Source organism: Grammomys surdaster, unplaced genomic scaffold (assembly GCF_004785775.1).
Source record: "Grammomys surdaster isolate TR1022 unplaced genomic scaffold, NIH_TR_1.0 173, whole genome shotgun sequence".
Classification (NCBI taxonomy): Eukaryota; Metazoa; Chordata; class Mammalia; order Rodentia; family Muridae; genus Grammomys; species Grammomys surdaster.
In genome coordinates, this window is record NW_021604621.1 from 3,259,697 (window position 1) to 3,272,216 (window position 12,520).

At 38.1% G+C, this 12,520-nt stretch overlaps 1 protein-coding gene across 2 annotated transcripts in view; it reads right to left on the minus strand.

Moving 5' to 3' along the window:
- Positions 1–5,311: 5,311 nt before the first annotated feature.
- Positions 5,312–12,520, minus strand: part of Ammecr1 (Alport syndrome, mental retardation, midface hypoplasia and elliptocytosis chromosomal region gene 1) — a 101,472-nt gene continuing 94,263 nt past the window's right edge. For both annotated transcript variants that reach the window (XM_028767480.1, XM_028767479.1), the window contains 3 exons: positions 10,659–10,749; positions 9,240–9,336; positions 5,312–6,807 (listed from right to left, as the gene is read on the minus strand). In XM_028767480.1, the coding sequence (XP_028623313.1) occupies positions 6,693–6,807; positions 9,240–9,336; positions 10,659–10,749 (303 nt within the window). In that variant the 3' untranslated portion in view covers positions 5,312–6,692. The remainder of the gene's footprint in view (positions 6,808–9,239; positions 9,337–10,658; positions 10,750–12,520) is intronic.

Below are 12,520 nucleotides of genomic sequence, written 5' to 3' on the forward strand. Positions count from 1 at the left end.
GTTGGAAAGGGAGCGAGCGCTCAAGGATGCCAGGGCAGTTGATGAGCATAAAATGTAGACAGTCTTCTATTACCCTCAGTGTAAATAAGTAATCAGCGGCCAGGATGAAAATTTGCAACTGCAGGTCCACACCTGTTTACAATCAAGCATATGTCTGTCCTCTCACAGTTCTCTGAGCAGCACTCCTACTTAAAGGCTTGGAGATAAACAGTACCCACTGAACATTATGGGGCTTCCAATTACCTGTGATTTCACATACATACAGGCAACCATAGTCTGACAATATTAAATGGAAGTTTCCAGCAATAAACAAGTATTTGTGTTTCCAGTTGGATTGTGTTAGGGGCAGTATGAAGAAATCTGACACCATGGCACTATCTTGTTCAGGGTGTGAGCTATTCCTTTGTCTACTGCATCTTCTGTACCTACCTGTTAGCCACTTAACAGTTGTCTCACAATCAGATTGAAAACTGCACTACTGCAGTGTTTGGGTTCACAGAAGCCTTATTTTACTTAATAATGGTCACAAAGAGTACTGAAGCTGGCAATTGTATTACAGCATGTTAATGCACCTATTCTGAGTTATTATTGTGCCTAATTTATAGATTATGCTATATTATAGGCAGTTATAGGCAAAATAGTATATACTGGGGTTTTCTACTGTCAGGTTTCAGGCATCCATTCAAAGACTTGGTATGTTTTCCCACAGATAAGGAATCTGTATACTGTCACAGAGTCATTTTTCTTGGTGGTGCAAGAAATTCAACCCAGGGCCTCACACTCGTTAGGCAAGAAATTTGTAACCGAATCTCCACTCTTAAAATGGTCATTTTAATGAGATGGTATCCAAGCCTCATCGCAAAATTAGTCTAGCTTCTAAATAGTACTTAACATAATTCCTCCATTTCTTCAGAGATTTCTTCCATCACACTTGGGGGGCTTCAGGTATGGAGATGGTGTCTTTCAATACAGTTGCCAAACAACAACCACCACCACCACCAACAGTGTAACAAGAGCTTTTCTTAGCTGTAGTCTCCCAGATATCTAGCTTTCTCTCTTGAAACTGAAAAGCCCAGGCAAACACAGATGGGCAGTTATCAAGAATTCAATAATCCAAACTCACACAGGTTTCAACTCACAAAGGGAGAGTCAAAGAAAGCAGGGGGAGCCATGGTGAGTAGGCAGTCTGTTGTTCATCAGCTCTGACTGGCAGCTCTACCTCATATTGGCAGAGTCCCTTGGTGGTGATGTTGTCCCATGACCAGAGAGAACGTGCCTCAGCCTACAAGGCCATACTTGCCTTCTGAAGAGGTGGAACTATTTAGAAGATGCCCAGTGGGACATGAAATCTAAAGATGGAATACTGAAACTTGAGGAAGAATTGAGGGAGTTGCAATGTGGTTAGTCCGGACCATTGAGTTCACCATTGATGCTATGAAAAGAATGTTGTGAGCCTGTTATATTACTTCATTCTACCTGAAACTATCAATATGGTCTAGATGATTAGGCAATCCTAATGTCTCATTAAGTATAAATGATGAAAATGAATAAACCACAAGCAGATGATGACTGCCTTAATGGTGTACTAGCCCAAACCACAATAGTCCTTTAGGGTCTGAGATTCTTATTTTTAGCTACCATGATTGACATAAGCACATGTTATGAAATTCACATGGTACTAAGGCTTTGGGGGCAATTGTACTGTTTATATTCAAGTAACAACTAAGGCTGAAGTATGACAGCAAATGACTGATAAAGAGCCAGAGGCATGTCCACAGTCTGGTTGCTAGCCTTCCCATAGAGAATAGATATAGAAGAAGCTGCCAGGGATCCACACTGCAAGTGCTTCCTTTCTTGATGCAAGATTTTATCTGGCTCTTGAAAGTCACAGCATCAGTTGCCCTAACCCTAAGCCCAAATATTTTCCCCAAGCTGGAAGTCACCAGAAAAGTCACAAGTACCACTCTGGAACTGGCAAAGCACACAGTCTTCAGTCTCAATGTGTAGCTGTCCACTATGTACAGCCCTTGGGTGGCCATCATATTAATAATACTTTCAAGTTCCAACCTGTACTCTGAAAAAAGGCAAGGCTTGCTTGATGTTAAAAGAAAAGGTTTGCACTTACTCAGGTGTTTTCTCTATGGTTTATCAACGTCCATCATCAGCTATGAATGATCACCCTTGACTACCAAGACCAGCCTGAGCCCCAGACGACCCTGTCTTTTAAACATAGACATATCATTGAGCCTAGAATCCTACCATGAGGCAGATTAAATAAATAAATCTAAAACAAAGATTCAGTTTTAACATTTTATTGGGTAAATGATTTTAAAGGTAATAACAATAGTGTCAAAACTACTACAATGTCTTTCCACAGCCATACCTTACAGACCCACATAAACCTTTTCATATTTTTGTCTTTTTTTGTTCATTTTTAATATTTTAAAGCCATACACATCATATAAAATGCCCACTTCCAATAACTTCTTCAAACTAGTAAGCAATTCAGTGTGGAAGGAGGGAGGACCTGGTTATAATTAAGGGGTTTTAGATAATCCATGATGTCTCACTGTAATCCAAACACCAGGTTACTAAAAAGGGAGGGGAGAGCTACTCCAGGTAGCTTTTTGCTTGTTACAAGTCTCACCATTGCATCACCAAAAACTCTTTATGCTGGTGACTGATTCAAAGGAATTTTGGGAAACATATAAAACACTAAAATAACTTAGAAACTAGATCCAAATATCTGAAAAGTAATCAACTTTGATATACAAAAGTGGTCAGAGGTGCTTACAAAAGTATTTCTTGTTTGTTTGTTTTGTTTTTCTCAGTGCGTCTAAGTACCAGCGCAGTTACTGGGTCTGGAGCAAAATAAAAGGTTCATTTTCTTCTGAAACAGTAATAAAAAACAAGGAAAACATATCTTTGTATATAAAGGATCAATGCTGGTCTTAAGAATAATGTAATCAGAAACCCTTAAATCGAGAGGCACACAATGGGTTTCCACTTGTAAAAAATAAAAGGAAAGTCACCAGTTTATTTAAATGGAGGAGGTGCTCACACTCCTCAAATAAACTTAATTCAGTTTAACGTCACTAGCAAAAAATCACTTAGAAACTGTACAAAAATAAAAAAGTTAACACATTTAATCCTGCAAGGTTTTTGTAAGGACTGGAAGGCAGGCTTTTGGAGCAGCATTTGGGCATGGCTGGGGGCTTCTTTGGTTTGATCTAACACACATAAGAGATGGAACCTATTCCAGATGACAGTTTCAAATTCTTGCACATTTGAAGACAAGAAAAGAGGCCAGTATACAAACTTCCGGTGTGCTGTGTGTGCAATGGAACCATTTGCATTGGAGAGGACATCCTAGGTGAGGTGGAGGGTGTAGGGGGAGGGGAGAGCAAGCCTTGCACTTCCTCCATCACTTTCACTGACCTCCTCAGGATGGGGGGATTGGAGAGGGTAGTAACACATTCGTGCAATTAGAAGGCCACTTGAGGGGGGGTGGGGCAATTGTTCTTTTAGAATCTGGTACCTGGCTGACCTTGTTTAAGAACAATAAAACCTTCCAGAAGTGGAAGCCTTTTGCTACATACCAAAAATAAAATACACATTGTTTTCCAAGAAAATACCCAGTTGCATTGAAAAAAAGGAAAAAAGAAAAAGAAAGGAAAACTTAACTGGAACTAATTAACATTTAAAAGGGGGCTCTGTAAACTTTGTGCTACTCAAATGAAGTTCAAGTATTACTTCTGAGCTGTTTAAAGATCACGGAACTCATACAATATTCTGGTGATAAAGAGTACAATTCACATTTGTGTTTCTGAACAAATAAACCACAACTGGCTAGAACACAACTTGTGCAATTAGAATCTTTGTCTGAGTTAATGACACATGCTACATATTTCCACATGTTCAAAGTTATTTCAAACCACATATGTAACAGCTTTGTCATATACAACAAGAGTGAAAGGGCCTAGCATTGGTTTGTTTGAAGCACACCATTATAGTTTGTATAATACCCTTTACACTACAAAGTCTTTTAGTCAACAGCTACTTAGACACAAAAAATGCACTGTGCATCAACTTGAATACAAAAGGAGACAAAACTATCCTTTTCCCCCAAGCCATGGTGGGAAATATTGCTGACCTCGTCCTCTGAAGCCTGCAGGATGGTTATTCTTCAGTATAACATTATTACACCGGTAAGAAAGTCTGTATAATATCTGCATATATCAAGGATTTTTTAAAAAATCTGATATGATTTTAGAGTCCGCATGACCAGTCACGTGACCTGCTCAAGATTGATTAGCACCGTTAAATACATAAACATACACATATGCATGTATGCATGTGTAAGTATATGGACACATACATGCATATATGTATGATCTTTTCTGTAAAAACAACAACAAAAAACTAGCCATAAGCTCACCCAGGATGAGGAGCTTTGAAATGATGAGATGACGGATTAGCTGGACTTCACAACAATATTGGTCTAGTCTGTCTCTCTTCAGTTTCTATGTTACATTTACTTTTCTCTTTCCCTTTCTCTTTCTTTTCCTTTCCTTTCCCCTCTTTCTTTCCCTCTCTCTCTCTCTCTCTCTCTCTCTCTCTCTCTCTCTCTCTCTCTCTCTCTCTCTCTCTCCTCCTTTTTTATAGCAGACAATACCATTCAGCTTGTGCTCACTTTCCCTATAAGGGCAAGAAAATGTCAGGTAGCCACTTGCTTTTATACTGAAAGATTAATCTACCTCAAAAATGTGTCCAAGTAGAAACAACAGGACTTAGAAGCCATTGTAAAGCTCAGCAGCTTAGGTTTTCTCTGTATTCAATGGAACTGGCTATTGAGACTGCCTTTCAGGCTAGCAATTGGCTTCTTAGTTAAGGCATCATAACTGAAAATGGTTACGTCAACAATGGATTCTGTGGATGAAGAAATACCAAACTTCAAAGAACTCTCATCAAAAACTGAAGCTGTGTACTTTGCCCTGATGGCAAGGAGAATGAATTCAGCCAATTACAAACTAGAGAAGGGTTTTCTGAACTACCAGTCTGTCACTTGTCACAGCAATTAATTGTATAAGCTTGACTATTACAATAATCAGCAATATGTCATAGTTATAGAATATACATTCTGCAGCATTTCACTCACCACTTGTTCTAATGACTTCCTGTTTGAAAAAAATTATATATTTCCCAAATATATATATATACATATATATATGTATATATATATATATATATATATATATATATATATATATACACACACACATATATACTACCATAAAACAAAGGTCATCTTTTGCCAGAATCATCATGGGTTTTTCTGGGGATAAACATAAGGGTTTCCCATTAACATCAGTAAGTTCTCTTTGATTGTGCCATGGGAAGAATAGCCCTGCAAATGAGCTGGGCTCTAATTAACATATCTGAATGTCATCTTTACAGGTCTAACATATTATCTGTCAACACAGAAATGTGTTTCTATCAAAAGGCTGTAGTGCAGAAAGAGATTCAAACTCTTTGTAGTATCTCTGAAACTCAGCACTTTCTCTGTGATAGACAAATTTGAAATCATAGTATATATGAGTTTTTGTTTCACTAGATTATCTTTATCATGTCGCAATAGCTAAAGTTGTCTCTGGCCAATTATGACTCATTGAAACCTAAAGCTAACAAATTTAAACTAATACAAAATAGACAAATGTCTTTTTGGTTATTTGCTCAAAATAATTTTTTTCAGCTAAAAAAATACTTTGGAGTAAGGAATTTGTGTAATCTGCTGTTTCTTCTATAGAAACAATAAAATTTTATAAGAATATTTCTCTAAATTGCCTTTTTAAACCCCTCTTAATTTGACTTAATTATAGTCTTCTCAAAGGCACTAAATTCTGCATCTGATCTCTTCCCAATATACGCTGCCTTTCAAAATGATTTCTGCAGCCCATTTGAATGGTAGCTTATGCTTTTCTAAAACAGTGTTTAGGTTGTAAATTGGTTCTATAACATGAGGCAGTCTCTTCTACAATAACCAGCACAGAAGGCATAAACAGTTTCGTGCTCTCTGTGACAAGCCCTATCATGGACCTCTGAATGTTCATTACTTAATCTAAAGCTCACTTATTTTAACCATGGGAAAAATGTGTACTTGACCCAAATACTAAACTGTCATAGCAAATAGAATTTTAAGCAAATTCAAGAGTAATATACAAATACCTGAATTTGTTATGAATTAATCCCCAACTCAGCTATCAAAAATGACTATCTTACTGAAGAATACTAAAGACAAACCTAATAAATCCTCAAAAACTGCATACTTTCTTCCATCCACAGTCAAAAGAAGGAAGGAGGAAGAAAAAAGGAACAAAGACAGAAACCTGTCTGAGATAGCAAAGCAAAAAAATATTCCTAATATTGTAAGGAAAGAAAACCCCAAAAGCTGAAGGTGCTGCAAAAAAAAAAAATCAGTGATCTAAAATAATAAAACAGGATCTTCTTAACAAATGCCATTGTCCTACCCGTTACCATGATGGTCTTAACTAACAATGTTGAAGCTTCACCATGGCAACGGAAACTATCATCATAAAATGGTACAGTAAAAGAGATAGCTAGACCAAGAAGGTGTAGGGTCTCCTGGGAAGAGGTCTGCAGAGAGGCCCAGTGACTGGTTGTGCGGCTCAGTGTCAGGAATAATGGTTGTATGGTGGAAGGGGATGCCCGATGCCATTTTGGAAATGATGATGCTGGCGATGAGCAAGGTATTCAGCATAACTCAAGGTCATCTTTTCACTACGGTACCTGAAAGGGAGTAGGGGAAGAGAAAAGTTAACATTAATAAACACATGACATGCTATTATCAAAGCCAGAAGGGCCCTATGAGATGATTTTACATAGTGGGAAACAAGAAGCCATGAGAGAAGCAATTAGTTGCCCAAAGTCACAGAGTTGGTAAGTAGCAAAGCTGAGATCAGAACACAGGAATCCAGTGCACTTTCTGCCTTCCTACTCCTTAAAGTGCTCCAGGAATGACACTGTCCCTTTTACCCACTTTGCTATCAGCAAGGAACAGGGAAGAGGCAGTCTTTTACCATCATGTCTTTATCTCCATCATATATATATCTCATTTACTGGGCTACTTTAATCAGAGACCTTCCATCTCTTCCCCCTTTAAATCTTCCTTTCTTTGTCCACACATCTTGGGTTTGTGCTATGCTACAACATGTCAGTACTGGAGCCCTCTTATTTTGCCTATATCTAGTTATTTGTCCATTACCCAACTTTTCAAGACCGAAAGAACAATTTCTCCCTTCAGAACCAAGGTGCTCAGTGTCCCTTGGTTCTGCCACTGTCCTTTCATGGCTGTCAGAGGCTCCTTAGGATTCTCTTTGGAACTTTCCACAATGCTCTCACATACCACTTGCTCTGTAGGCTCGTGGATTATACACCTCCACCTTTTCCTGGTTCTGTCCCTGCTTCTCAGATGGCTTCTTATCTCTTTGACAGTTGCTTCTACTCCTGCCTTGCAGGATTTTCCTAGGTTCCAACCTTCGCAGTTTAGACTTTACACTCTGCCCTCCTCTGTGCACTGAGATCCTCACAGCTTTGACTTTGACCTGCTCACAGATTATTCCAGGCTATCAGCTGTATCACAAACTTTACACATATATGTTTTCAGTAGCATGTTAAACAGTTCTATAGCAGACATAATTCAAATCCAGGACTGAAACATAAACCTAACTCTTCTCTTGGACTCCCTTTATTATTTTCCAAGGGATGATTTTGATCCTTTTACCTTGCTTTCCTTATCCCAAAATGATGGCCAAGTACTTAATTTCTTCCACATTATGCTTCTATCTGTCCTAGCCTCCATATCCTGCTGCCATAGTTCCAGTTAAAACCCACATTGTATTTTGTTTACACTGCTGTACAGTTTTTTAGACAACAGCAGTGGTTCCTACATCATTTACCTGTCCCAATCCTAGACTACCCAAGTTCATTTTTTTTTTTTTTAGATAGGGTCTCTACACAGTCCTGGAATTCACTCTGTAGACCAAGCTGGCTTTGAAATCATAGTGATTCACCTCACTTTGCTTCCTGAATGCTGGGATTAAAGGCTCACACCACACCTGGCCTGGAGCACATTTTATAAAACCTATAATGGCCATTAAATGCCTTTAGAATCAGGTCCAAATTGCTTAGCTTGGAATGTCAAGCCTTACATGGTCTGGTTCAATCCACCTTCTAGACTACATTTTCCCTTAATGACATTTCCTATGTGCACTGAAAGACCAGCCAAACCATCGTGCTTTATATTTCTGAAAACTGGCTTTGTACTGCACCACCTACGTGCTTTGATTCACAGCACATCTTCAGGGAATCCCTTTCCTCCCTTGCTTTCTACCTGTCAAACAGTCTACTCACTCTTCAAGCCCAGCCCTAAATCCACCTCCACTTTGAAGCTGTCTGTTACACCCTTATTTCCTGGAGTTCCTCTTCTCCAGCATTATGATCCTACACATCCATAATATTCTGCCTTACAGTAGTAATTATTTTTATTCATGCCCTTCCATTCTCCTCCAACTATAAGCTTGAGGAGAACAGAAATGGGGACATTCTCAAATTTGTAACTGTGCAGAGCTGAGAACAATCCATTTTTTTAAACTATGGGAATGTAATGCAATTTTCTGGAGCTGAAATAAATGGAAACAGTACTCCATTTTTCTAAAACATTCAATACTTTCCTTAAGAAAGTATCCCTATTATTCCATGATGACATTTATTTAGCATTCATGTTCAGCTCAATTGTGTTTTTCGATAAGCTTTCCTAGTAGACTCCTATCACTGCCAAAATTCTAAGGTTAAATTTACATTTTAGGACTGCTTATTGGAATCCTGGGGTTCTGCTAGGGGATGTCAAAAGCTTGTGAATAGCTAATTCTGGTATTTTTCTCCAGTAAGGTAGTTTAAAGTCTCAGGGGCTTGTTGTACAAAGCCCGAATAATCAGACAAAGACAAAGATGGAGAGGATGGGCTTATGTATCATACGGTCTTTACTGCCTAGCATTTCCAGTGCATCCACTCTCAGTAGGCCCTGCCATTTGTTTCCACTATTTTACACAAGAGAAGCAAATGCAGTTCGAGAGTCTTTAAAGAACAATCAAAGTTATAGGCATAGCTTTAGAAGTGTACTAGTTAGTGTACTGGTTAGTTACAAAATGCCATTCCAGTACCTGGTCAGCTTTATGGTTTTTCTGAATTCGTTAGTAATTGGAGCTTTGTATCCTCCTTTTCTCAGTAACGAGTCTATGGTCTGAATATGGTCCCATCCTGTGGAGATGAAATCAGATAAAATATCAGTCAAGCACACGTCACAAAAACACCTTTGGTTAAATACAGAAATGACTTTGTCATTTGTCAGCTATCCCTGTCACCAAATGCCATCAATTCCTTTGCTCCTAAAAACAGTCATATAAGAGCTAAGATTTTATCCTTGTATATCATCAAGTCCATCACCACATGCCCTTAAACTGTCTAAGAAACCACTAAGTCATGTCTCTGTAACAAATCATAACCACTGTACTTTTCTCTAATGGTCATACCTTCAAAAGGGAGGGAAAGCCTAGATAAATAAAACCTGACTTGTGTCAACTCACTAGTGTTTGGGGATCCAATCCCTATTTCATGGTAATTGCTGGTCTTAATGGTATCTTCTATGCTCAATAATCTATATTTGTGTGAAATATTCAATGGTATTTTATTGTTTCTAATATGAATGCTATTCTAGTATCTTTATGAAGTTGATAATCCTGCAGTATTAACACATTTTCTAAAGCAATCCAAATGAATCTTCACATAACTGCCTTAAAGAGTAACATTTTCATTTGAGGTTTAAGACATTAAAATCTGTTGTTATATCTCTCATGTTTATATGAGCATACATGGGAAAAGCACATTTTACATGTCTTATGAAAAGATAAGTGCTATAGAATTTTTAAAAAGCATTCATTTAAACTAATGTAAAACTAGAATTTAGTAGTGGCTAGGAAGGACAAAGTACTATAGCAAAGTTGTTTGGTGTCACCATATTGGTTCATAAAGATGTGTGGCACATTTGTGAAATAAGAGAATTATTTTTGATTATGAAGTGTAGACTAAACATAAAATACTTCATGTATTCACAACGTTCCCCATCTTAATGGAAAGCTTACAGTTTCACTATTAGCTGAATGAGTTATGGCAATCACTTAAGAATTGTGATACTGACAATGAATGACATCAAACTACACGGCTGTCTCTAAACCTAAGGTCTATTAATGTCATCACGATAATTACCGCACACTGGTGCATGGAAAAGTGTGTTACAGAGTAATAACAAATGGTTGCCCAAAATAAACCCCCAACTTCTATAAGTCTGTGCCATTTTAAAAATATGCACTTATGAGTGTGCTGTCAGATAATCATTGCAAAGATGCAGATTCCATGTGAGTAATTGACCAATTTGAGCCAGACATTGCAGTGGCGGTGATGGAAGAGTCAGTTCTTATAATTTGATGTTGATCAATTATCAGACATAACTGCAAGGTCAGTGACTGCATTTCAGCTTGTTTAAAATCTTCACTAGATCATATGAAATAAAATACAACAATGACCTTGCTCCTTTGCAACCTCCGGTAGGTAGGTGGCGGTGCGTTTTGATCCTTTTTCATTGATGAATTCTATTCTAATGCCATGCACACCCACCTGAAAGAAATTGGCAGTTTTATTAGTACAGACTTCTTCATAGAAACAGAAAGAAAAGGTTATAATTTAACTTTTAATGCAATTCCCCCTCCTTTTATTTTTACTTTTTCCAGAGCTCAGGATCAAACCCAGGGACTTGTACTTGCTAAGACAAGCACTCTACCACTGGACCAAGTCCCCAATCCTTTCCCCTTGTTTTTAGAAGTACATATTCATTTTCTGTTTTCCAAGGCTTTGATTTTGGATTGGAAGGCTAGTGTGCTATCCATAGAGCCTGCAAAAATATTTGTTATGTTTCCAATACATGCTAGGCTATTTGTTTAGAAATCTGAAACACAAACAATCTGCATAGAATAGGATAGTTGATGGCCACAACTCCCAGCCTGGAATAAGGAAACTAGAGTAGAAACCCATGTTTCTGCTCACAACTTCAGATTGTATCCTGAAACTTCCTGGGCTGACTCTCACAAGTTCTAGTGCCTTTAAAACCGTAACTCGCATGTAGGCAAACCAACACTGTCTGATAAGTCTAAAAAAATATGCTGGGTGGGGTGGTGCACATGGAAAGCAAGACAGGTGAGATCATATATTTGAGGCCAACCCATGTTACACAGTGAGCTCCAGGGTAGCTTAGACTACATAGTGAGACCCTGCTTAGAAGAAAAGCCTAAACAGGAATGAAAACAATCAGAATGTATGCTGCATGGTATCTTTCAATGTAACAGCAATAAAGACTTCAAATTAGCCTCCGACAAGGCATTTTTATAGTTTATTATCCTAGCTGAGGTACCACTGTGGCATTTTAAAGTATGAAACTTTTGGTGATACCCAAAAGGAAAGTCTATTGGCTGTAAGAAGATATGTTGCTAATATATTTTTGGTTTGTTTTTTATTTGTAAGCAGAACCAATGTGCTTTCCCTTCAATTAGTGTATACTCAAAAGGAAGCTGTCCATTCCTCTCATAGAATAGTGCACAGAGCTGAAGAAAAATTATTCTAAACTCTTAACTTCTTTGAAAACACTGATAATCAAAATGAAAATTTAAAAGGACAATTATCCTATTCCATTCTCCGGTACCTCTAGCTGCCTTGGATCAAGAGTTCCCAAGAGGTGTACAAGGCTGTCTAACATACTGCAGGGCAAGTGTAAAGACAGATATACACTATTCCCAGGACAGAGGCTTCTTTTTAGAGTAGATGAATGAAGACAGAGCCTTTTATGCTTTCCGTGTGTGTATACATGTTAAGGTTTAGAGGAGAAACATGTCAGTGAGAACTGCTTTTGCTATTTCTGCCCTCAGGCACAAGTTTTCTAGTTTTCAGGGTATGAAATGTCCCCTGATAAATGGATTTCATCCTGTCTTCATACAGATACCCCTTGAGCCTGTCACATCTTTTGAGCAATTAGTTTTTTTTAATTTTATTAAAGTGTATCCCTGTGGCTATTCTATCTATTCGATATCAATATTCTTATGAATCTCCTCTTGCTAAAATTACAACCAGGACAGCTGTTTAAAAACCACCACAGTAAGGCCTCTCAGACCCCATGGGATGTGACTGTGAACAGCTGAGAGGAAATATGAGTGTCTAGTTCCCAACGAGGATGAAGGGCATCTCCCAATCACCCCAATGTCTGACATAGCACTGAGGCAATGACAAATTTGATACTTTCTCTATACTAACTTCCTGATCGGTGGTGACAGTATCAAATGCTTCATAATTTGTTTCTTCAAAATACACAGCATACATAATTTATGCTCTATCATTCACA